The sequence below is a fragment of the Erpetoichthys calabaricus genome, chromosome 11, assembly GCF_900747795.2.
Source record: "Erpetoichthys calabaricus chromosome 11, fErpCal1.3, whole genome shotgun sequence".
NCBI lineage: Eukaryota > Metazoa > Chordata > Cladistia > Polypteriformes > Polypteridae > Erpetoichthys > Erpetoichthys calabaricus.
The window spans coordinates 43,806,678-43,834,281 of NC_041404.2; the positions used below are offsets into that span (position 1 = coordinate 43,806,678).

At 37.3% G+C, this 27,604-nt stretch overlaps 1 protein-coding gene across 1 annotated transcript; it reads right to left on the reverse strand.

Moving 5' to 3' along the window:
• Positions 1 to 1,624: 1,624 nt before the first annotated feature.
• Positions 1,625 to 27,533, reverse strand: ik (IK cytokine). Its single transcript, XM_028813026.2, has 20 exons — positions 27,366 to 27,533; positions 26,786 to 26,852; positions 25,859 to 25,951; positions 25,479 to 25,538; positions 22,909 to 23,076; positions 22,536 to 22,650; positions 21,513 to 21,583; positions 20,410 to 20,456; positions 20,140 to 20,303; positions 18,198 to 18,306; positions 17,992 to 18,031; positions 9,589 to 9,784; positions 9,381 to 9,399; positions 8,330 to 8,408; positions 7,062 to 7,145; positions 6,828 to 6,885; positions 5,908 to 5,996; positions 5,678 to 5,786; positions 2,254 to 2,288; positions 1,625 to 2,113 (listed from the first exon to the last, which is right to left on the reverse strand). Exons 1-20 carry the CDS (start codon positions 27,379 to 27,381, stop codon positions 2,086 to 2,088), a joined length of 1,647 nt encoding a protein of 548 aa, XP_028668859.1. The 5' UTR covers positions 27,382 to 27,533; the 3' UTR covers positions 1,625 to 2,085.
• Between the last annotated feature and the right edge of the window lie 71 nt (positions 27,534 to 27,604).

The window sequence follows — 27,604 nt, forward strand, 5'->3', positions numbered from 1 at the left end:
CCAGTTGATTTCATACAAGGGACGCTATTGGCAGATGGCTGAGAAGCTACCCAACTTACTTTTCTCTGTCTCTCTTGCGCTGACTTTCTCTGATCCTGACATAGGGGGATTGAGCAGGGGGGCTGTTCACACACCTAGACGATATGGACGCTCGTCTAAAAATGCTGAAAGATTATCTTCACGTTGCTATCTTTTGTGCAGCTGCTTCCTGAAACGACATGCTGCAAGGTGCTTCGCATACTTAAAAGCTCGAAGGGCACGTATTGATTTTTGACTGAAAAACAAACTCTGTCTCTCTTTGTCTGCTCCTGACGGAGGGGGTGTGAGCTGCCGCCTTCAACAGCTTTGTGCCGCGGTGCTTCGCGTACTTAAAAGCCAAACAGCCCTATTGATTTGTTTGCTAGAGATTGTTTTCTCTATCTATGTGACATTCTGTGCTCCTGACACGCACTCCTTTGAAGAGGAAGATATGTTTGCATTCTTTTAATTGTGAGATGGAACTGTCATCTCTGTCTTGTCATGGAGCACAGTTTAAACTTTTGAAAAAGAGACAAATGTTTGTTTGCAGTGTTTGAATAATGTTCCTGTCTCTCTACAACCTCCTGTGTTTCTGCGCAAATCTGTGACCCAAGCATGACAATATAAAAATAACTATATAAACATGTGGTTTCTACTTCGCGGATTTTCTTATTTCGCGGGTGGCTCTGGAACGCAACCCCCGCGATGGAGGAGGGATTACTGTATTAGGAAGACCTGTACACCTGCTTATCCATACAATTATTTAATCATCACATGGCAAAAGGTGCAATGCACAAATCAAGCAGATACAGGTCAGCAGCTTTAGTTAATGTTCACATCGAACACCACAATGGTAAAAAAAATATGAATTCAGAGATTTTGACGATGGCGTGATTGTTGATGCCAGACAGACTGATTTACATATTTCTGTAACAGCTGATCTCCAGTAATTTTCACACACAGAAGTCTCTAGAGTTTACACAGAATGGTGTGAGAAACAACAACCAGTAAATGCTGGTTATGTGGACAGAAATGTCCTATTGATGAGAGGGGTCAGATGATAATGGCCAGAATGGTTTGAGCTGACTGAATGGTTCCCTCAACTTAGACAGCCACATTTTTATAGTTGTGGTGAGCTGAAAAGCACCTCAGAACAACACATCAAACCTTGAGGCAGATGGGCTACAACAGCTGAAAACCATGTCATGTTCTACTCCTGTCAGCCAAGGGCAGTAAGCGAATGCTGCAGTGCGCACAGGCTCACCAAAAATGGACATCTGAAGACTGAAAAAACGTAGTCTGGTCTGATGAAACTTGATTTATGCTATGGTGAACAGATTTATAAGGTCAGAATTTGTGCGCCAACAGCACATATCCATGCACCAACCTACCCTGTCCTCGCTGGTGGTGTAATGGTATGGAAAACCTTTACTTGGCACACTTGGGGGCCACTAATATAAATCAATCATCATTTGAATACCATTGTCTATTTGAGTATTGTGGCTAACCAGTGTCCCTTCATGGCTGCTTGTTTCCATCGTCTTGTGGAGCTCATGCCATAATAAACTCAGGCTGTTTTGAGAGCAAAAGGAGGCACTACCCAGTATCAGTATCTGGTTATTATTTTTATAAACATTTCTTCACTAGGAAAAGAAACAAGATGTAAAAACAAAGCTCAAACGGATACCACAGCGTACCAGTTAAAGGGTGCTACATTTACACCATACAGGATATACAATTTAACTTTTACCATAACTCCACAGATCTTAGATAAAATTTCTAAGTAAAGCTTGCAGACTTTAAATCATCACTTTAAGTACAATTAATCAAAACACAACAGGAATTAGAAGTGCAAACAGATTAATACTCTGATTTATTCCACCACAGTCTGTTGTATGACATGAGTTAAATAAGTAAAGCCAGAGCACAATTATCTACAAATATTCAAGAATCAGGGATTTAATGTGAAAAGATAATCTTATTATTTTTAAAAGGAAGTCTTTGTCTACACTTGGGGAATAAAAAAAAATACGTAATTAACAGATTGGAATGGTGGAAAAAGCAGCTTCAGTATTTTGGCCTTTTCACATCAACTCTGGAAAGAGAAAAAAGGACAAGTTACAAAAGATGAGATTTCATTCAGATAGCATTTCTGGAGGCATAGTGAGACTGTGTGCTTTGACAATTATAATAAATATTCTGTCATTTAAGACATGTCATGTAAACAGGACTTACCCATCTGCTTCCATCTTCTTTCTCTTCTCAATTATCTATGGATAAAACAAACACATTGCTAAGTTACACTTGCAGCTTGATATGGTTTCTTGACTACATGGAATAAAATACAAACAATCACTGCATCTCACTAAATCTCCAATACAAATAAGAATAGCAGTATTCTTAAGAAACACCAATAGCTGTGGTAAAATATACTGGTGGCCTAGCAATTTAACCATAATCTTTTAAAACAAAGAGAAACAGAAAAAATACCCAATTTTACTTCCACTCTCAACTTGAAAACAGAGCAAAGAATGAAATTGTAAAGCTTAGCATTCAGAAAGCAAGAAGGCCATGTCTTTATTTTTACAATAGATAGAATTAAGAGTGCCAATAAATTAGACCATAATTGGTTTTTCATTGAATACTTTGTGGGGATTTCCCAGTTCTGTTTCTTTACCTCAACAACTGATATTTAAGGCACTAATCAATAGCTTGAAATCTCAACATGAAACTTAAGGAATTTGTTTCCCCACCACCAGCTGTCACATTAAAGTTAACCCATCTGTAATCTACAGTGCATCCGGAAAGTAGTCACAGCGCATCACCTTTTCCACATCTTGTTATGTTACAGCCTTATTCCAAAATGGATTAAATTAATTTTTTCCCTCAGAATTCTACACACAACATCCCATAATGACAACGTGAAAAAAGTTTACTTGAGGTTTTTGCAAATTTATTAAAAATAAAAAAACTGAGAAATCCCATGTACATAAGTATTCACAGCCTTTGCTCAATACTTTGTCGATGCACCTTTGGCAGCAATTACAGCCTCGAGTCTTTTTGAATATGATGCCACAAGCTTGGCACACCTATCCTTGGCCAGTTTCGCCCATTCCTCTTTGCAGCACCTCTCAAGCTCCATCAGGTTGGATGGGAAGCGTCGGTGCACAGCCATTTTAAGATCTCTCCAGAGATGTTCAATCGGATTCAAGTCTGGACTCTGGCTGGGCCACTCACGGACATTCACAGAGTTGTCCTGAAGCCACTCCTTTGATATCATGGCTGTGTGCTTAGGGTCGTTGTCCTGCTGAAAGATGAACCGTCGCCCCAGTCTGAGGTCAAGAGCGCTCTGGAGCAGGTTTTCATCCAGGAGGTCTCTGTACATTGCTGCAGTCATCTTTCCCTTTATCCTGACTAGTCTCCCAGTCCCTGCCGCTGAAAAACATCCCCACAGCATGATGCTGCCACCACCATGCTTCACTGTAGGGATGGTATTGGCCTGGTGATGAGCAGTGCCAGGTTTCCTCCAAATGTGATGCCTGGCATTCACACCAAAGAGTTCAATCTTTGTCTCATCAGACCAGAGAATTTTCTTTCTCATGGTCTGAGAGTCCTTCAGGTGCCTTTTGGCAAACTCCAGTCAGGCTGCCATGTGCCTTTTACTAAGGAGTGGCTCCCGTGTGGCCACTCTACCATACAGGCCTGATTGGTGGATTGCTGCAGAGATGGTTGTCCTTCTGGAAGGTTCTCCCCTCTCCACAGAGGACCTCTGGAGCTCTGACAGAGTGACCATCTGGCTCTTGGTCACCTCTCTGACTAAGGCCTTTCTCCCCTGATCGCTCAGTTTAGATGGCCGGCCAGCTCTAGGAAGAGTCCTGGTGGTTTCGAACTTCTTCCACTTACGGATGACGGAGGCCACTGTGCTCATTGGGACCTTCAAAGCAGCAGAAATTTTTCTGTAACCTTCCCCAGATTTGTGCCTCGAGACAATCCTGTCTCGGAGGTCTACAGACAATTCCTTTGACTTCATGCTTGGTTTGTGCTCGGACATGAACTGTCAACTGTGGGACCTTATATAGACAGGTGTGTGCCTTTCCAAATCATGTCCAGTCAACTGAATTTACCACAGGTGGACTCCAATTAAGCTGCAGAAGCATCTCAAGGATGATCAGGGGAAACAGGATGCACCTGAGCTCAATTTTGAGCTTCATGGCAAAGGCTGTGAATACTTATGTACATGTGCTTTCTCAATGTTTTTATTTTTAATAAATTTGCAAAAACCTCAAGTAAACTTTTTTCACGTTGTCATTATAGGGTGTTGTGTGTAGAATTCTGAGGAAAAAAAATGAATTTAATCCATTTTGGAATAAGGCTGTAACATAACAAAATGTGGAAAAAGTGATGCACTGTAAATACTTTCCGGATGCACTGTATATAGCTTGCTTTTGTTATAAATTGGAGTGTTTAATCATTCATTCTTTCTTTCTTGAGGAGTCTTTTTAATGTCAGTGTTTTGTATAATTTTGAGATGTTTTCGACACCATTTTGTTTAGTTACGGGTGCCACAATTTTCTATCTCGCATCATTCTAACAGCAACACCTGCATCTCTAGGGGCATGTCCTCAGACATTGAGACCTTGCAGTAAAGACGCGATGGGTTAAAGGCTCTACTTTCAGAGCACGTCCTCATCCGAGTTTGTGGATACAAACACTTTTTTGTCAAGCGTTTAGAACTTTTAAAATACCCTTTTCAAAATGTTGTTTTGGTGGTAAACCTTTACTTTAACAAATTTTTGACTTTGTTGATTCTTGTTTTGATGTTGGTCTTCGATTCTTTGTCGCCTGGTTTTTACAACATAACTCCTGATCCTACTCAAATTTCCTTGCTAGTTCCCTCTAGCATAACAGTTTTGTTGGTAACAACTATGTAAATTTTTTCGTATCAGTTACAGTATAGCACATTTATTAAATCTCTTTTGTATCACCCAGTGGGGACTAACTCAAACTAGTGCTTTCCCAGCTAGATCTACATAACCACTGTGTGCCCATCCGTATTAATAAAATCATCACCAGCATAATAACTTGTACATGGAAATAAACTAATGGTATGTAGCCATTTCATGCTCAGTGTTTAAGTTACCACACAACATTCCCTGTAACTTAAAATAACATTTTTGTAATGTACTTAATTCAGTTTAGAGTTGCTAGGGCCACAGCCGTTCCCAGCATCACTAGACACAAGGCAAAAAAACAGTCTTTGAAAGGATGTCATTCTATCATAGAATTCACTGACACGAAGCCAATTTAGTGTCTCCAGTTAGCCTAGCAAACACCCAAAAATTTACGTGGGAAGAAAACCCATAGACACAGGGACAAAGGGCAATCTCGCCACAGACAACAACTGGGTGAGGATTTAACATCCAGAATGCTGGGCCCATGAGGAAAGCAGCATGAAGCACTGCACCATAGTGTTGCTCAAGTTCCTTAAATACTAAGTAAAAAAAAAAAAGCATCCACACACAAACCTACACATGCACGTTAGGAGATTTCATAATTTTTTGGGTTAGATTACATACCATTTTAAAAGTGAATACAACAATAAAGCCAATAATAAAAGATTTTCGTAGTAAAAAATTAATGTGCTCAATATGATACATACTGCACTAATCTTTTTCCACTGTCGATCCAGTTCTGCTTTCTCATTGGTTTCCTTGAAGCGGCGAGTTTTTCGTCCTTCAGACATTTTGATTCCGTATTGGAAAGCAGCTCTGTTACACAGAAAAAGTACTTTTGATTAAATAAATAATCAATTAGCAAGCACGTTCAATTTAGCCACTTCCTCCAAAATCCAATGCAACACGTTTGACTACTAATAATATTAAGACTTACTTAGGCAATGCTTCCTTATTGTTCATGTATTCACTGTATTCTTCCTGTGTGTCAAAGTCCCAGCGTCCTAGGGGTCCTTTCTTGTTACCCTGTAAAAGGACAAAAATTAAATGCAATGAGAACCAGTGAATGATTTGGCTAGCTGTCACAACTGACTTTAAAAAAAAAAAAAAAAAAAAAAGAAGCCTCACTGATCTCTGGGAAAATATAGCACTTGGGGGGGGAAAAAGAATGAAAGGTGAAAATTAAATATAACCTTAACTCTGAAATTCTACAAATTTAATATGGAGTAAACCGTTTTCACCTTTACAGTACAGTTATGTTTTGAGAGGCCCAAAATCATCTTTATTGAAACATGAAAACTCTCAAAGACCCCGACTGCTTCAATGGACGCAGTTCCACTATGATGGACTCAGGTCAAATGCTTGCGGATCAGAACATTTGCACATACACTGCTACTTTATCTGCAAACATGTTGAGTTAGTCCAACAGCTACACACAAACTTTGGTAGGACGTTTCTGTAAATATTGCAAGAAATGGGTGTTGCAGGCAGGAGTCAAGCCCCTCTACATTTCCATTAGAACACAGGAGTAATGACAACTCAAAATGGGGCTTTGAAAACATATGTGAACAATAAATTATAAATCAGTGATTTCAAGCAGTAATAGACATTTACAACATTAGCAATGTTTGAGCTATATTTTAAATTCATTAAATGGATCTTTGATAAAAAAGGATCAACTTCTATTAAAAAAATTCTGGTTAATTCCAAACTTTTAAATGTGTAGTGTACCTAATAAAAATGATTGAGCAGCAAATTAACACTATAGAAAAAAAAAGCAAATGTATAATTATTAAAGCGACTTTTGACATTTCTATCTTTTGTATGTGAAAAATATGAAAGAAAAACAATCAAGACCTGGTCCATTTTGCTGTAGTCCACTTCTTCATCACTGTCTACTGCCAGATCATCCATCCTGAGTAAGGGAGAAGAGAAAAAAAAATACAGCTGAGAAGAAGCCAAAATGATGTGAAACCACCATACCAAGAGAGTATGGATAAATATTTCACAATTTTCTTTTTTAATTTAAGAACTGGATTAATATCTTGCCATTAATGCCCACATGAAAAGGTTGGAGTAGAGATTACTTACGTTGCTGGATAGCACTCAGCATAGCTGTTGGACATCCCGAAAAAATCTCCCACATGTTTAATCTCTTCACGTTTGCTTACAGCAGTGCCCAGTGTTAAGGAAGTAGAACAGAACAGAAAAATTGCCAAAGAACAAAACTTTTGATACTTTCAACTGATTTAAATTACTCTAGCTACTCAAAGCTTGTGTGTACCCTGGGTTGAAATCCCATACCAGGTCTGTATGGTGCTTGAATTGTCTCTCCATATCTATGGAGGCTCTTCCCTACCATTCCGAAAGATGTGTATGTGCTGTATAAACCAGTTTACTCCAAAATAATCCTACGTGAGCGAGTTTGGGTGTGTACATGACTGTATCATTTGATGCCTTCTCAAAGACTGGTTCTTGTGTCCTACTCCACTGAGATGGGCATTAGTTTATCCAACCCTGAATTTGATTATAATGGTTTGACAATTTTATGTTACTTGTATGGTTATCCAAGCTGAAGATGAGTGATATCAATCAATATTTTATATACAATCAATTATGAAAGCCACCAAAAGAAAGTGCCTAGGCATGCAATGATGTGTAGTCACTATGTAACTGGACTTGTAAAGCAATGGGGTGTGCAAGTGCAATTCTCATATCATTGTACCATGGGGTAGTGTTTAGGAAAGAAAGGCATTCAAGTAAAAGGTTGGCATGTAAAATAATTACAAACACATTTTTTTTTTAGCAGTGGCATCTGAAACACAATATACTGAACAGCAGGAGAATATGTAATTATTGTTTGACAATCACTTCCACTTTTTAAAAGAAATCTTGTCTTATTAGCCCATACAGTACATGCGACACATCTACTACCTACACTGCAAGTATCAAGAGTGGCCTTGCCCCAATGTAGTTGAGTCTCTACTAGTACAAGCTGATGTGACAACTGAGTGAAAGTAGCTGCATAGAAAGTAGGAAATACAAAGCAGCACACTATGTGTGCTAAGATAACACGTCAGAATGCACCCACAGGGTTGGAACTCATATTTTTATTCACTACTGCAAAACAGAATCCCAATGTCTGGTTTTAACACTTTAAGCAGTGACTTTCCTTAAAAAAAACAAAAACTCAAATTTGTGTAATGCTTCATAAATAATTAAATTCCAAAATCAACATGACAAATACAATACATAAGATATTAATACCATGTATATAAAAAGAACTAAGTGTATTTTAGAAGGATATTTTTCTACATACCATGTATATAAAAAGAACTAAGTGTATTTTAGAAGGATATTTTTCTACACCCTGCCATCCAGGGGTTCCAGCGAACTTTACATTAATTGATTTAATCAACTCCTTTGCAGTACCAGGACCTAAATAAAGAACACACAAAAAAAGTTTAGGAAATTAAATAAACAAACAACCAACCAACAACAACTTGCTCATAAATCCTGACAAATAAAGTAGGGTAAATCACTCCTTCCTGATCAGGTCTTCAGTATACAAATAAGTAATGGTGCTTCAGGGAAAAGAGTGTCTAATGCATTTCATCTTATCCCAATTTTATGCAAAGTTCTGCAATTTTGAATGGATGACACTGACTGGAGAAGGCTACAAACTACTGCAAAAAACATAACTGACGGAGTCCTGTCTAAACTAGAGAAGAGTTTGATTTTAACTTGTATAGTTTTTCTATTTCTTTAAATCATGGCAGGAATCTAATATTTTGAATGCTTCTGAAATGTACAATGTGCATATGTACAAGGTAAGCGGGAATATCCATGCCAAAGGTCTCTAGTCAGTCTTCTTCTTATGGAGTCATAAAATGTTATCTGCTAAATCAGTTTTTGCAAATTTTTGCTTCTTCAGGTTACTTATCTTTTAATATTAAGTACACTAATCAGATAAAATGTTGCAAAATAAAACAAAGCTATCATTACTGGCACCATGGCCTAGTGTGCAAGTCAGTTTTCCCACTACCTGGAGGTTTCCTTTGTTCTCCGACTTTTCCTTTTTAGATCTGAAAATAAACCTTCACACAAAAGGTTCAGAACACTTTGGAAAACAAAAAGTCTACTCTCAAGTGCACACTTGTAACAGGACTCGGTGTGAATCTGCTACACTATGTACAATTACACCACCAACTTGCATAGGGAACAGATTTGGAGCCTTCTGGGATGGGGAATGGTACCTCTACATATCTAAAGTTTCCAATAGCATTAATTCTGATATTTGACTGGCAGGGGGCACTATAAAAAAAAACAACAAATTTAATATTTCTCAAATTTATCACTAAAGAAAAGCATTACAGAAAACTAATAAAAGAAAAAAAAAAAATCACATACCTTTATCCACTTCAGCTGTCTGAAAGAGCAGAAACAGAAAGTATTTTAGTACACAAACTAAAGTATAATACACATTTAAGCTAAGTTTTTAAAAACCAATCGTGTCTGGGATATTTAATTTAAAAAGAAATCTCTTGCTTGAGTTGAGTTATTCAAACAGTACACCGGGTCATATTAAAACTACAAACAGAATACAATTAATTCTTACTTCATCATCTGGTTTTGGTTTTTCAAAATAACTGTGTCTCCGTTTCTCCTCTTCTTTGCCTCTCTCCCTCTCACGCTCTTTCTCTCGTTCTCTCTCCCTTTCTTTTTCACGCTCCTTCTCCCGATAGCGTTCTTTCTCTTTATCTTGAATTGCCTTGGAAGTGGATGGTATGTAGTCTCCAATATCATCAAAAATGCTGTGGAAGAAAGCATATTTAGTTAATGTTTAAGTATGGTATGGAATAATCTCTAAAACACATACAGGACAATTCTAGGTAAAGACTAAAAAAAAATGAAGGGCATTTAGCGATATTTACATTTACATTTACATCATTTAGCAGACGCTCTTATCCAGAGCGACTTACAACAGTGCTTAGTAGTCTACGACTGTTCTTCAGTCTTTAAGGCTAGGATTAAATCTACTGTCATTAAACAAGTTACCGCTGACCAAGTTGTATACAAAACCCTGCTAGAAGAAAATAGTAAGTTAGTACAAAAAAAAAAGGGTAGAAAAAAGAGTATGGGGACTTTAGTCCAAGTGCTGTTGAAAGAAGTGTGTCTTCAGGCGACGTTTGAAGACAGTGAGGGTCTCCGCTGTTCGTACAGCAAGAGGAAGTTCGTTCCACCACTGAGGAGCCAACACTGCAAAGAGTCTTGATGCATGTCGTCCTCTTCTTTTAAGTAAGGGTGGTTCGAGACGTGCAGTGCTTGATGTTCTGAGACAGCGAGAAGTGACACGCTGCTTGACCAGTGCTGATATGTAAGGTGGTGCAGCTCCAGTTTTGGCCTTAAAGGCAAGTGTTAGGGTTTTGAACCTGATGCGGGCAGCCACAGGGAGCCAGTGCAGGTTCCGCAGCAGAGGTGTAGTGTGCGAGAATTTGGGAATATCAAAAACGAGTCTTGCAGCTGCATTCTGGATCAGTTGAAGTGGTCGTGTTGCCTTTAGTGAAAGTCCAGACAGCAGAGAGTTGCAGTAGTCCAGCTTAGAGATGACCAAGGTCTGGACGAGAAGCTGAGTAGCCTCTGTAGTGAGAAAGGGGCGGATTCTCCTAATGTTGTAAAGGAGATATCTGCAGGACCTGGAGAGGTTGCTGATGTGTGGAGAGAACAGTAATATATGTGATATGTGGATCCACAGTAAACATTTTTGAAGAGGAAAAAAAAAATCAAAATTTGGACCATCTGGTAAAAAATAACTACATGGAACACATTTCGAAAAAGTCTGTTTTTGTTTTTGTTTTTCTTCTCCTTCCTTTCCTACCTTCTCATTTATTCAAACAATCTGAATAATTCATATTCCGATTGATTGAAATAGATCTCACAAATTAAATTTTCTTCATGACACAGCACAAGTGAGGAACACAAAAAGCCTAACCTTATATAAGCCTTCATAATAATAATAACTCGTAAATCTGACCATTATTCAACTCCAATCATTTTGCATCTTATCAAATTTTTAGTGCTCTACTTGCAGGTCAAGACTTTGAGAAATCAGACAGACTGAAACATTAAATGATGAATAATAAATTAGTGCCACACTATCTGTCTAAGAAATGTTTCAGTTTTTTTAAATGTTATCACTGTATCATAACTTTAAACCATCAGTAGAATTTAAACTTTACAGTTAAAGAAATGTCAATATTTTTTGAATTGCAAAATCCTAGTTCTAGTTTGTGTAGTTTTGTCTTATCTCTCTGACTAACAGTTCAGCTTGTGCAGTTAGTCACTGTAATATGCCAAAATCATGGAAGCTTGAAGTCTAGGTAGAACCCTACCCGGTAAGGTATCCTTTAAAAAGAGGCCTTTAATCAAAGCCTACTTCACAGTAAAAAAGGCTCCACTGAAATTTTCCATGTAATCCCAGTTAATGCCTTGAATGCCACCAGACGCAAAGTACAAGGCCATTGACATGCTGCAGGCAGGTATGTTATGTCCCAACGATGCCACACACTATGGTTTAAGCTGCTTCACTGTGTCCTAACTGCAGGCAAGGTTTCAAAAACACCAATAAGACAGTTGACTGACCAAGATCTGGTCACACTCAACTGACCTCACCAGTGGAAGACAGACACATCAAACTGGTTTATCTGAGAGATCATTTTAGATCTGTTACCTGTTACTGCTGCTGAAACTACTGGCATATACAATGACAGGAAAAGTGTGGGACAAACTACATGCTGTTGGTTTTAGAGCAAGGTGACCTGTTAGAGGCCTTCTGCCTACACCTCCTAGTCAACTGTCCTGAAGAATGAATAGACATAAGAAGCTTTGATGGGAGCACACCACTCAACCCAACTAAGCTCAGCAATCGTAAAAAAACCAAAAAAAAAAAAAACAAGAATTTCGGAGGTCCCAAAAGTTCTACTCTCTAATGCACTACTTGGTGATTTATTGTATGGGTCCCCGTGAGAAGAAAAACATCCACATTTTTGTGTGAAATTTTCCCTTATCAAGTTTTCAACTGTGTCTCCTTGTTCTTGTTGAACTTGGTTTAAAGTAACAGTCTGGAACTACTGCACTAAATACTTTCATAATTAAAAAAAAAAAAAATCAATCATGTCACCTCTTAATGTTTACTTGCTTAAAAGGATCAGCTCCTTGAATCTTCCTTCATAGCTCATGCCTCATAGACCTGCAATCAGCCTAGTGACTCTTCTCTAGATTTTTCTAGTGCTGCACTCTCTTTTCTGTAGCCTAGAGACTAAAACGGTATGCATATCACATATCATCAAGCATTCATTTTTAATTTTTATAATACAATCACAATCTTCTATAATACTCTACCATGGCTGTTTGTTTGTCTGTCCAGGATTTTAAATCACCTGTAGCTCGCAAACCGTTTCACCTATTGACTTGAAATTTGGTACACATATACTACGTGACGTCTACTATCCGCGTTCGGGGTGATGATTTTATTACTCTTTTTATTTGTTTGTCTGTCCAGGATTTTAAATCACCTGTAGCTCGCAAACCGTTTCACCTATTGACTTGAAATTTGGTACACATATACTACGTGACGTCTACTATCCGCGTTCGGGGTGATGATTTTATTACTCTTTTTATTTTTATTTTATTGTAGAATCAACTCTCGGAAGCGCGCAGCAGGGCGGCTGTGCGACGCATGCGTACGGGCGTCGTTCTCATTCCCTACCACCTTCGCTAATCATTCTTGAGGCAGATTGAAGACTTAAGTGCCAGATTAAGTGAAAAATTAAAGAAAACGTACTAAGTAATTGCAACACAAAAACTAACAATCAGTTTTAACGCGAAAAGATACCGACGAAAGGAGAAGCAGCGGGCCGCTAGGGTGGAGTAAAGAAGAGCTGCTCAGGAAGCAGCAAGCACATCAACCTCTGAGCAAATGAATGCTAAACGTACAGAGAAAGAGTATGAAAACTAGGAATGATCAAGTCAAGTGTATTCACTGCACGTTATCATGCACTGCACCATTACTGGTATAAAATGTTCTCTGTTACTACCTTGCCCTTCATGACTCTAATGCTTATGTAACTTACACCCAGGTCTGATTATCATAAAACCATTCACTAGCATGCCTTTCATGGAACAGAGTTATTGATTGCACTTTTAAAAAAAATATCTGAATTTCACCTGTCAAAAAGTAGTATCTAAACCAGGGGTGGGCAAAGTCATTCCTGGAGGGCCGCAGTGGCCATGGGTTTTTGTTCCAACCCAGTTGCTTAATTAGAAAACAATCCTTGCCAGTAATTACATTTCACGGCTTGTTAGTGCTTTAACTCTGCTATGTCAAGTCATTCTCATATCCTAGATTTTTTTTTCATTCTAAGGATATCATCCAAATACTTTGAAGTGTAAAACGGATGGGTAATTCTCAATCCTTCACTTTTTTCTCTTCACTTTCCTTCCAAGTATTTAATTAAACCAAATAGTGCATGAAAAATACACACAGGTGTAAACGGTAACAAGCAAAATGGATAACTGCTGGTTTCTTTTATCATTTGCATCTTATTGCTAATAAGGAGCAATTAAAAACCGAGAATGCAGCTGTTTAAGACTTAAATAAGCAATAAGGGTTCAAAATCTTAATGAAGGAGATAACTAAAATGAAGCAGAAGTGTTTCTAGAGCAATAAGTGCTTCTTACTAAACAATTGGGTTGGAACAAAAACCTGCAGCCACTGCGGCCCTCCAGGAATGACTTTGCCCACCCCTGATCTAAACAGTAAAAAACAATGTTTTATCCAGATGCTATAAAGTTAATCTCTTAACATACTTGAAGGAAAAGGTGCACAATTAAATAAATACTTAAATCAGGTAACATTAAACAGGTTTTATTACTCTAGTCTAAGCTGAACATCCACTCTGATATCAGCAATTCTTAGATGGGTATTAAAAACCATGACACCAAATAAGATGTTGCGCCCTCATTCTTTTATTAAGATGTATAAAGCAACCAAGTGTAAACTCTCCAGAGTAAATATACATACGTGACTTGTTGGCTGAGAGTTTTTTTTTTTTTAAGTGATAAATTGTATTAGTTAAACAGGTAACATATTTATGAAGAACCTATACTATAGCATTTTAAAACAGAAAGTAGAGCTTTCCAGGGATATAAAAAAAATCTACACTATCTTTAGATAACAAGCTAGTGATCAACACTCAGATTAACACAATTATAATAATGAATACACTGATCCCTCACTATATTGCGCTTCGCCTTTCGCGGCTTCACTCTATTGCGGATTTTATATGTAAGCATATTTAAATATATATCGCGGATTTTTCGCTGTTTCTGCGGACAATGGGTCTTTTAATTTCTGGTACATGCTTCCTCAGTTGGTTTGCCCAGTTGATTTCATACAAGGGACGCTATTGGCAGATGGCGGAGAAGCTACCCGGCTTACTTTTCTCTGTCTCTCTTGCACTGACTTTCTCTGATCCTGACGTAGGGGGTGTGAGCAGGGGGGCTGTTCGCACACCTAGACGATATGGACGCTCGTCTAAAAATGCTGAAAGATTATCTTCACATTGCTACCTTCTGTGTGTAGCTGCTTAGTGAAGCGACATGCTGCACGGTGCTTCGCATACTTAAAAGCTCAAAGGGCACGTATTGATTTTTGACTTTGTTTTTCTCTCTCTCTCTCTCTCCCTGCTCCTGACGGAGGGGGTGTGAGCTGCTGCCTTCAACAGCTTTGTACCGGCGGTGCTTCGCATACTTAAAAGCCAAACAGCCCTACTGATTTGTTTGCTTTCCTCTCTGTTTCCTTTGAAGAGGAAGATATGTTTGCATTCTTTTAATTGTGAGACAGAACTGTCATCTCTGTCTTGTCATGGAGCACAGTTTAAACTTTTGAAAAAGAGACAAATGTTTGTTTGCAGTGTTTGAATAACGTTCCTGTCTCTCTACAACCTCCTGTGTTTCTGCGCAAATCTGTGACCCAAGCATGACAATATAAAAACAACCATATAAACATATGGTTTCTACTTCGCAGATTTTCTTATTTCGCGTGTGACTCTGGACCGCAACCCCCGCGATGGAGGAGGGATTACAGTAATCATTTATTACAATTGTACATTCCTTATGCTGGAATTTATCTTAGCAGCAACAAAAACAAGGGGGGGTGTCTATTTTTAATGTGAGCTTTCTCCACACACTCACAAAGAAGCTATTATTAGTTTAGTTAGTCTGTTTGGCATCAAGTTATTGAGTATGGAAGAAAACCTATAAAAACACTGCGAGACATGCAACCGCAGCATCAAAGAAAACCCAACATCTTGAAGCTGTGATAAAAAAAAATCATAAGACAAATTAATTAATAGTTGTGAGGTTTGGATTTATATTTTAAAGTAATTAAGCACAATTAGCAAAGTTCCCTTTATCATGTAAAAGCATTTTCAGGTAACCTAGGGCAGCTGAAACAGGATGAAAGTCAGACTACATTAGGCTGTCAGCAGGAAACTATACGTTTATTTGCTGTATGAGGAAGGCATCTGCCTTCAGCTTCTTTGCTATTAAAGAAAGGAGCTGAAAATGGCTAAGCAAACATGCGATGCTTGACATTAATGACCTACGTGTTTTTACTGACCGTGTTTACTTATAATTTAGTACGGTTCATTTTGGCCTGTGTCCGGCTAGTAACTGGAAGCAGCCAATGATGATAAGAAGCTTTGTATGATATAAGTAATCTAATTCTGTAACCTCATCTAGCAGAAAAGGTGTGCATCTTGTTACAGAATGCTGTGTGTGTCTAGCTCAGGGGTGGGCAAACTATGGCCTGCGGAAGATTGGTACAAAATTCCCCAAATCAAATCATATCACAATTATGACTGCCTTCATTTGACCTTGTCCTGTAATGCCCGGCGTTCCACCAGGTGGTGCATTAGGCGCAGTGATACATTGACTTGATTTTGCGGAGCCCGGGTTACTCTCTGTTATTACTCTGCTACTGTTCTGAACCCATCTGCAACAATGAGTGGGCCAAAGAAAAGAAAAAGCCGACAGTGAGTGCCTAGTGTTTAATAAGGAATGGACAACTAAATACTTTTTTACTGAAGTCCAGTCAAAGGCTGCATGTCTTATTTGCAAAGAAACCGTTGTGGTTTTAAAGGAATACAAAATCAGCCGTCACTTTTCCACCAAGCATGCTAATTACGCTAACAACCAGTCAACGCAAGAACTGACGGCTACCGCTCAGAGGTTGGCAGCTAGTTTGCAGGCTCAGCAAAACACCTTTATCCGACAAACTGCCATACAAGAATCAAGCACGAAGGCAAGTTATGTGCTGGCATTCAAATTACCAAAGACCAGCAAGCCTTTCTCCGAAGGGGAGTTTCTCAAAGAGTGCATAGTAGAGACAGCAGGTATCTTGTGTCCTGAGAGCAAGAAAAATTTTGAAAAAATTAGCTTATCACGCAGGACAGTGACTTGCCGTGTTGAGCTAATTGACGAAGACATAGCTAGCAAGTTAAACAAAAAAGCGGAGTCATTTACATTATGTTCCTTGGCACTGGATGAAAGTAATGACATAAAGGACACTGCTCAGCTTTTAATTTTTATCAGAGGGATTAATGACAATTTTGAGATAACGGAGGAGTTTTTGGCCATGGAATCCCTAAAGGGGAAAACGCGGGGAGAGGACTTGTATGACAGCGTGTCGGGGGTCATAAATAGGCACAACGTTACCACAGATGGATCGCCAAATCTGACTGGAAAAAACGTTGGGTTGCTCAAAAGAATCCAGGAGAGGGTGAAGGAGGACAACCCTGAGCAGGAGGTAATTTTCTTACACTACCTAATCCACCAGGAAGCACTGTGTAAATCCGCATTGCAGCTTGACTACGTAGTGAAGCCAGTTGTAAAACTAGTTAACTTTATTCGAGCGAGGGGATTTCAGCATCGTCAGTTTATTAAGTTTCTTGAAGAAATTGACGCTGATAACCAGGACTTGCTTTACCATTCCAATGTCCGCTGGTTAAGTATGGGGAAAGTATGTCGACGAGTGTGGGAGCTCAAACAGGAGATTATCTCATTTTTGGAGCTACTTGAGAAAGCTGACGATTTTCCTGAGCTGAGTGACACAGATTAGCTTTGTGATTTAGCTTTTGCTGTGGACATACTGACACACATGAATGAGCTGAACGTGAAGCTACAAGGGAAATACCAGTTTGTGAATGAAATGTACACAAACGTCAGAGCCTTCAAAACCAAGCTAGCTTTATGCTCAAAGCAAATGTCAAACAACTCATTCGCTCATTTCCCCACACTGGCTACGCTGAAAGAGGCCCCTCGACCAATCTGACACCATCTTAAAGGAGAAGTTCAACTCTCTTAAACTGGATGAATTTCATGCTTCATTAAGCGCAGCCAAATTTCCAAACATCCAGAAGATGGCACAGAGGATGCTGGTGTTGTTTGGCTCTATGTATGTGGGTGAACAGACTTTTAGTGTGATGAACACCAACAATGCACCCCACAGATCCCAGTTGAGTGATGAACATCTCAGATCTGTTCTGAGAATTTCCACAACAAAACTAACACCAGACTTCGATGCACTGGCAAAACAGGGTGATCAACAACATTGTTCCCACTAAAAGTGAATGTAAATATTAACACTGTAATGTCTTTTTTATGTTTATGTTTGATATGTATGCATCTAGTGCTGGCCCGGTCCGTCTGTCAAATGTTAATGGTCAATGTGGCCCCTGAGCCAAAAAGTTTGCCCACCCCTGGTTTAGCTACAGCGTCCTGTAATAGGAGTGCTCCCCCTTCGAAGAGAATAAATGGTTATGATTTGAACTTCCTCCTGCCTGTTTTCTCTTAGAGGTTTTAGGTCACCCAGGGGTGATGGGTCGTTGCTTCCACAAAGCTGAAAAAAACCTTTAAGCTAACAGATTAAACTAAACACACTCAATTACTTATTACTCACTTTAGATCTGCTTCTACTGGCTTTTTTTCATCAAGTTTTCCTAAAAATAAATTAAAAAAAATAGTGACAAATATACAGAGATTACCACAGATATAAAAAGCAAAACAAACTGATTTTGCATAAATCAATTAATTTTGCTTTATAAAGTTACAAATATTTTATTATACATATGCTTTTTCATTTAATGACACAAAAATGATATATACCTTTTTCTTTCTTTTTCATCTTTTTATTCCGTGTTCCCTGGCGCAGATATGACAGAATCTGAGTGAGTTTGCTGATGACAATATCGTTTGTTGTAAGAGTGGTTTGTGCCTAGATAGAGAAAAAGAAATGTGAAGACTGTTTACTAAGAACTGAGTTTAAAGTTAAAAAGTAAATGTTTCTATCTGCTAATGTAATGAAAAATTGTATATTTACACTACTGCACATAGACAGTTATGCATTTCTTAAAGTTATTTGAGAAAACACACAGCTATTGGCAACATGCAGTTGGCACCCCCGATGCCTTACAAATCCAGTACTCTAGGTTAAAATCCTGCACTTAGTTACAAATTTAGCATTAAAGTTTTATATTAATCATTAGTCCCACAATTCTAGAAAATATACTATTCAGATTTTGCCTATAGTAGTACAGAGATAAACAAATAGCCAAGATTATATGCTTGAAAACAAAAAAATTATGCATGTAAAACAACTTATTACAATACCACAAAACAAAAATTAATCTGTCAAAAAAACCTTAAAAAAAGGTTTCAATTTTCCCATCGTTTTTACACTACTTTGAATATATTGCGAGATTACATTTTGATTAAAATAGGCTATTATATTATACATAAGATAAGTAAGCAATTTAATTTTTTTCTCCCATAAACATTCTATATTTATTTTGTGAATTCAGCAGCTCTCTATGCGATTTTTGTTTAATCATTAATTAACTAAATGTCATTTGTTTTGCAGCATCGTAGCTAACATATTGGTGTTATAATTTTTTCGTAAAAACCAAATAGGAATTTTATTTTATTTTTTAATATGTTCTATAATCCATCCATCCATCCATCCATTTTCCAACCCGCTGAATCCGAACACAGGGTCACGGGGGTCTGCTGGAGCCAATCCCAGCCAACACAGGGCACAAGGCAGGAACCAATCCCGGGCAGGGTGCCAACCCACCGCAGGACACACACAAACACATCCACACACACCAAGCACACACTAGGGCCAATTTAGAATCGCCAATCCACCTAACCAGCATGTCTTTGGACTGTGGGAGGAAACTGGAGCGCCCGGAGGAAACCCACACAGACACGGGGAGAACATGCAAACTCCACGCAGGGAGGACCTGGGAAGCGAACCCAGGTCCCCAGGTCTCACAACTGCGAGGCAGCAGCGCTACCCACTGCGCCACCGTGCCGCCCTGTTCTATAATCAAAAAACTAATTTACTTAACTAATAAAAATTGAAGGTAAAGTATACAACAAATATAGCTATGATATTTAACTTATAATAATTATTTATATAGGTAAAATATTTAACGTTTAATTGATTGTAAAAGAATTTCAATTGGAAGAGACTAATTGAAGATTCTGTCTTGTATGTCTGTTATCATCCACTTGACGCACCGAATGTTTGCACAATTATTGAAAATTGCTAGAATCAATTTGGACATGGCCCGTTTCTCACATGGACAACTTTGTGTGGCATGTTCAAGGGTACAAAGTCCAGAGAACCTTTATATATTGGCTAAAGATAGAAAGACTAAAAACATTGTATATAACAAGGTACTTCAGTAAACAATACAAGCACATTAGTGAGTCTTCATTGTCTGTTAATTTATTTTTAAAGTTATGGGTGTTTTTTTTTTTTTTTTAAATTATATTTTTCTCAATTAAAAAAAAAAAAAACAACAAAAAAACACATTTCCTCCCGGGCAATGCCGGGTATTTCAGCTAGTATTGGATTACTCTACAAGCCCAAACTAGACATTTACATTTAACTTATCAAACCCAGAAGAATGTGATTTCTGGACTGATACATAACTCCAATTTTCCCAAGCCAGACAGCTTTATTACAGTTTTTTTTTCCCTTATTCAATATATTATTAAAATCAGTTACACTGTTGAAGATGTTCATTCAAACTTGTTTTACCTCCATGGTGGGACAGTCCGCTTTGCTCCTAATTAACGTTGTTGGAATATCTGTGTCTGCATATTCATCTTCCAAATCCACAACATAAGCCATTCTTCCCGGAAGAAATAGCTCATTTCGTTCCCCTCCCCGGTTTCTGAACAAAATGCGGTAAACATTCCGTCCTTTAAGAAGAATAAGAAGAAAACTCAAAAAGCTGCATTCAGAACAGAAGCAAAATTCAAATATTATATTGTCTTTAATAATACAAAGTAATTTTATGTTCCTTACCAAGACGTGTCTTGAATTCAATTTTCTGTTCTGGGTCTTCATCTTTTCTGAAAATGCAAAATAAAAAAAAAAAAATGGTAAAAATCTATGCAACAGAAAAAAAAAAAAAACAGTTCAAAACAATTCCATGGTTCATCTTGAACCTCTTTATTCTACGATTAATTTTTTAGTTAATGTAGAGAACATGCAAAGCAGTCGAATAGCATTATTGAAAAAATATTTACATATCAAATTTTAAACAAAGTAAAAGTATGGTATACTTTTATTTAGAGAGGGGTAATCCCTAATTTAGAACTTAACTTTTAACTTTTATTTAAAAGCTATACTTTTGATTTTTGTTTTTCACTTTAGCTGTAAAAGGTAACTTTTGAATAAAACTCCTTACCCTACGTTAACATTCACTGTTCTACAGAATATTTGTTTTTGGTAAATACAACATGTTAATTTATTCTGCAGTTGGAAAACAATACAAAAAATGTTCTGTTGTCTTGCTTATAAAATAGAAAAAATGACAGCATAAGTAGAAAACAAACCAAGGTAGGATAAATGATTATAGGAATATTAAACAATTTTATTACCAAAGTGTTTTTTTTATTCTCAAAAATATTCATGCAACAGTTACCTTTTTGGGGAATAACAATAACCAGAATCTATGGGGAACGTATCCAGTACAAGGTTATCAAGTTTAAAGATGCTATCCCACCTTTCAGGAAGAAATTCCATCTTATTCTAGTCTCTCTGGAGTCTCGATCACGCTGATGCCTGTGCTTTTGTGAAGTCTCCAGCACTTATAAGCACGTTTTTCTCTGTCTACTCTGCAGAGTGTCTAGGGGTTGTGAGTTTGAGTGGAAAGCTGCGGTTTACATCCAATACAGAAAATTCTGAAATGCTGGTACCATTTCGTTTTACAATTTTAGTTTTTCTGTAATTATGGTGCCAATATACCTTGTAACTCTAATGAGTGACAAACTTTACTTTTGTAGGTTTTTTTTTTTTTTTTTTTTTTTAATGTTTAATGCCTGCCAGATATGCTGAGGTGAAGAGTGAAGAAAAGATTAACTTAAATGTCATCATAAATATTTAACCAATGGTTCTTTACTTACTTTACTTCTTTTTGCACCTTTTCCATCATTTCTTCCTCTTCTTTCTCCTTGCTGGTAATCTCAGCACGTACCTGAAATCAGAAAACTTTGACATCAACCTTAAAAATATATGAGAAACTGAAATTAAAGAACAAACTTACCATGACTAACCCTCTATTTTTAACACCAACTATTTCTGTAGGTGGATGTAGCTACAATGTAAATGCTCAGTTATCCAAGACTACAGTATCTTTGCATTAACAGTCATACAATGAACAGTCCTGCACTGCTCTAGAATCTGTTTACCACGGTCCTAAATGAATCACTCTTCATGTAAGTTCTAAAAACTTTATCTTATATAACATTTCAAGTATTTTTAAGTAGCCTTTGCATTAACCATTCATTTTACAAAGCACGCAGAAATGTGACACACTTCAGTAAAAGAAAGAAAGAAAGAAAAAAAGAAAAAAAAAGCAGTGCTACACAGCATCAATGTGCCAAGAGTGTGTGCTACAGTATTAGTGACTTTAGCTGCAGTGATTATATTAAGTTTAATTCTTGGACATACGTATTTTGTCCCAGAAGGTTATAAAAAGTATAGTCAGAAAAAGAAGAGTTTACACTGAAAAATAAACGGCAGAAAAAAAAAAAAAGGAGTTTCAAATTAACATCTGACTAAAGCAGAAAACACACAGAACATGACAAAAAAAAGGCTAAAATGATTATTCTTAAATGATTGACTGACAAAAAATCATTACTATCCATTTTCATTCTGAGTATGCTGGTAAAAATAGTAAATCACAGTATTTTTTGGTGTTTTTAGTATACCTCTCCCTTCTGACCGCAATCCCCTCGATCTGCTGCTGTGGCTGCCTACCTGCATCAATAATCCTGTTCAAGTATGTAATTCCCAGTTACCAATGTAATACACCTTACCTAAAGATAGTCACCAGGGAACCTTTCAGTAGTCTGAAATGTACATTTGCCAGGGAGAAAAAAACAAACAAAAAAAAACCCCACAAAAATACTTCTATTGATACTTACTTTCTGCAGCAAAGCAAAATCCAACCCTTTCACCAAGTGAGTGTGCTCCATGTCACCACCCAAGAACTTGGACTCCTGGATCAGTTGTCTTCTCTTTTCTGCTGCAGATTTATCCCTGTTCAATTGAAAAAAACGAGTTGTAAAATTACTTAGAAAATCAAAGTCAACTAACTGGAAACAGGGAGAACAGCATAGATTCAGTTTTAGGTCTTGAATAAATTTAGTATAAGTAAAAGATTAGACAGTAGTACGACTACACAAAAAAAAAGTTAATTGTTTAAAAAAATTGAATTTTTGGCATATGTGCATCTTTACATCTTGTAAGGAAAATACTCAAAAATGCAAATCAACAGGATGAAATCAAAATACTCACGCCTCAGCTGTGGGTCCCACTGCCCTATAGTTTGCAGTGGTACTAATGAGCTCCGTTTCTTCATAATCCTTATTTACACCATCTCGACGTTCTCTGGCTCTGTCTCGGTACTTCTCTGCCAGTTCACGCTCGCGCTCCAGCTCTTGTTGACGAAGTTTGGCATAATAACTGAGAGGACGGGAAACAAAACCCCACACATTTAGATAAAAATTCATATGAATAAAATACAGAAAAGTATTTAATAAAACCAGAAACAAGTGGCTCAAAATACACAGGCTGGTCATTTTGATTTAATATACTGTCAAATGCTTGTTTATGCTAAGATTGCAAAAAATAAATGTTATTTTTGTACCACTGTTTGTGATACACCACCCGAGACTGATTCCACTCATATATTATATATATATATATTATATATAAAAAACAAAAAAAAGTCCAAACAGGTCCTTTCTTAAGCTCCAGCACAGTGCAGCAGTAATTACAGCTGCAGCCTCACAGCTCTATATTAATTTCAGACCAGACACTGTCTTAAGTGTTGCAGGTTACACTGACTGGCACTTGCAAATGGGGTACTGCATAACTAACGTGACCATACGTCCCGTTTTGAACGGGACCATCCCGTTTTTAGGTAGCCTATCCTGTTGTCCCCAAGCACAGCTTCAGGACGCCGAAATGTCCCGTTTTCAGAAAGAGAGCAATCCACTGTAACAATGTCAATAAAAGGTGCGAAAAATAAAAAAAATCTGACGGTAGTGCCTATTAGTGTAGTGATGACGGCATGTGCAATACGTCTCTCACACATGCAAGTCGGTCAGAAGCCTGCTAGCTCGCTCGCTACTCAATTGCGAGTACGCGTAGACAGCTTGCGCATCTTTCTTGATGACTGATTATTGTTTTTTTTATTGACGTGTGTTATTGTTACTCCATTCGTAATTTAATGGAAAAATTGCAAGAAAATAGCTGCAGTGGTGTTGAAGAATATATGAAAACTACAGCTGCTGAGTTCTATAAAATAAGCAAGGAATATCTGGAGCAGTGGACTTTGTTCTGTGAAGAATTAGAAATACCTGAATGGGCGAATTTAACCAAAATACCTACGTGGGAAGAAATTGAAAGTGTAATGGTTGTATTAATTGAAAAGGGATTTATTGATTGTAATCAAGATACAGAAGTATTTACTATTTCTAACAGAATGGAACACTGGGAATGTTTCAACCGAAAGTCGTTGGGTGGGATTGTTCAAACACTTTCACACCAATAATTTGAATCATACGAACTTTCGTATAATTATTGAATATATTTTATGTCTGCCCGGCACTAATGCACCCGTAGAAAGGGTCTTTTCTCTTATGAATAAGTTGTGGACAAGCGAAAAAACAGAGTTGCAAGTCACAGTTCTTAAAGCAATGTTAATTACTAAAGTAAATTTTAAAAAATCATGCCAAGAATTTCATTCTTATTTGAAATCAACACCAAGTATCCATCCATCCATCCATTTTCCAACCCGCTGAATCCGAACACAGGGTCACGGGGGTCTGCTGGAGCCAATCCCAGCCAACACAGGGCAGGAACCAATCTCAGGCAGGGTGCCAACCCACCGCAGGACACACACAAACACACCCACACACCAAGCACACACTAGGGCCAATTTAGAATCGTCAATCCACCTAACCTGCATGTCTTTGGACTGTGGGAGGAAACCCACGCAGACACGGGGAGAACATGCAAACTCCACGGAGGGAGGACCCGGGAAGCGAACCCAGGTCACCTAACTGCGAGGCAGCAGCGCTACCACTGCGCCACCGTGCCGCCCAATCAACACCAAATATACTTAAGCAAACTTGTTCTTCAGAAACATAAGACCACATAAATTATTTATTTTCACGTGTTCATTCCTGTTGTTTTCATTAATTAATAAATAAAAACTATGAAGAAATATGCGTTTTCTTGAATACACATACTATTACCTAAAAACTAGTAGATGTGCCGTTTTGAAGAAAAAAAATAAATGGTCACGTTATGTATAACTAACTATGTCCCAAGTATTTACCTTGCCTAAAATAATGCATTGAAATAATCATGTTTGAAAAATTAATGAGTAACTTTTTGATTTACAGAATTTTTTTTTTATATTATTAAGTTATTTTAAACTAGTTTGCTTTAAATTGCGCCAGTGATGATGATAACATTATAAAAAGCAGATTATTACTGGTCCTTGCTATCAAGCAAGTCTATGTTCTAAGTAATTAGACAGGAGGCTTATCAACATCAAAGGTGTGGTATGTGGATCTCCCCTTCACTTTCCACTCCATTACTTGTCAGTGAGCCTTTGCCTGAAATTCACCACCCTGGTCAAGATGCAGCCTAGAGTGCTCATTCAAAATGTGTCTTTCCTTTCATTTTATAAGGCCACTACCATATCGGTTCATGTTGTGTACCAGCCTACAGCCTCTTCTACACTTTGCAAGCTATTATTGGCCAGAATACTTCTTTTTTATCATTTAATTGTATTTATTATAAGAAGTATTATTTTAAATGACTGTGTATAATTCTATTTTTCTTTGTCCCACCTTTTCTTTTTCCTTCTGCGAGCAGCTGGATCTTCATCTTCATTGTACTCCCTTGGCATTCTTGAAGTAAACAATGAACAAATTTCAAGTTAATAGCTTTACTTGTTACAAGTACATTGGAAAACTAATTCTAATTGCATATGTTCTCTCAGTAAACGATGAAACACAAATGAAAAGAAAACACCTAGTAGTAGAATCATAAAATGTACTTTATAAAGGCACACTGATCAACATACTGAGTCGAAGATCATAGAATATCTGCAATTCATGGGGTCTGGAGGTGCTTTATATCATGAAAATTAATATAAAACCATAGCCAGGACTAGAACATAATACGTATCAAAAAATCCCAAAAATGTGTAATTTATACTGTCACTCACTCATGATGACGAGATTTTGATGGTGGAGCAGCGGATGGAGCCGCTCGTGGTGTCATCAACAGCTTTCTAAAATCCTCATTGGTCAGCTTGGATCTGTAATATATTAAGCAGTTCATTGGATAAGAATCAGAGAATTGGTAATTCATCATTAAGTGTTTTTCATTTTAAGCATTACAAACTGTAAACCTAGAACCACTATTAAGTAAATATAAATGGATCATAAACAATATTTAAAAAATAAACTAAATATTAAAGTTATTATAGAAGAGGAGAAGTATAACATAATATTTACAAAGCTATTGAATCTAATTCACAACTGACTTCCCTGCAGATGGGGTCAGTCTATCATGGGACCAAATTAAATTCATACAGGTTTAATTTGGAATTGTCAGTTAGCCTAATCAGCTCGCCTTTGAGAATCTCTGATGAAAACTGAAGTTATCTGAAGGAAAACACATGCAGTCACAGACAGGAATGTTTAAACAAGACATAGACTACAACCAGACATGGGATGTGAACTCTAAAAGCTCACTCTGAATTTCACTACACTCTGTAATTATGACAATAAAGATTATATAAATGTCTACTTTAAAAATGAGTAAGCAAAATATTTCTAGACGTTAAATGAAATGCATCACTGAAATTGCTTCAGTTGCAAACAGTCTTTGAACAAGCTGGTTGGCACTGCAACTATAAACAGATCAGCTTAAATATCCTTATATCTTAATGACATGAATACTATTATAAATGTCAGATCATATCGGTATACTGTAGTCAAGGCGTTTCCTTACAAAGGAGCTAAACCTATTTAAACTATTCAAACAATTTATAAGAGCATGTTGTTTTGGTACATACTGTGTGGTATATAAAAAAGATAAACAGATATTTAACCAAAAAAAAAAAAAAACACAAAGAAACGGGACATACTGAAAAGCTGATCGGTGATCGTCCAAATCGTGGCCATCTGGAGCCAAAGGGTTTGAATAAGATTCACCTAAAGGAAATAAAAAAAAAAAAAAAGATACTTTTGACTTTTGCATTCCTACAACAGTACCAAACTGATGTAAAGCAAAGCAAGGAGGAAGCCCACACATATTTCACAGATATATCCTATATAAAAGAGAACAGAAATGAATGTTTAGTTGATACATTCTTACTCTGGAGTCATCATTTGAAATTATCAGCTTAGGGTATTAAAAATAATCAGATACTGTAAAATTACACAAAGCAGCTTTACCACTATAGTAGTGCAGTATTTCTGTAAAACAATTCATTTGAAATATTTTCTACGATTTTTTTTTTTAATTCTGGTGTTTCCCCACATCAAAAACATAAATACATATATGCAGAAGATAAATTAGTGATTGCACACACACAAAAACTACAGATGTTCGTGTTTAACGCTTATCAACCTTTCTATTCTGACGCATGTTTACATGGCAGTTAAGCCTTTTTTTCCAAAGCAACGAAGAGCAAACGAAGAACAAACCATCGTTACGATACTCACTGTCTCTCTCCGGCATTTTTCAGCCCTGAAAATCCTTCAGTCTTAATATAAGAAACTCCTATATGACAATACTTAACAGAACACGTAATATGTTTTTAAAACATTCGACTAGTTTGTCCAGGAAAGAAAACGGAAGTGGCAGGAAAAGCAGACATACGACATGTACCGATTCATCGATTCACGCAATTGATTGCTATGACTTATTTTTTTTATTTGTTAATATTTTGATTGGTCACCTT

Excerpts from the sequence above, each read along its gene's own strand:
- ik (XM_028813026.2), bottom strand. Across the intron at positions 23,077-25,478 it reads CGCAGAAGGAAAAAGAAAAG|TTATTATGCCAAACTTCGTC; the intron begins GTGGGACAAAGA and ends CCGTCCTCTCAG. Across the intron at positions 7,146-8,329 it reads GGATGGCAGGGTGTAGAAAA|TGCTGTAAGCAAACGTGAAG; the intron begins ATATCCTTCTAA and ends AACACTGGGCAC.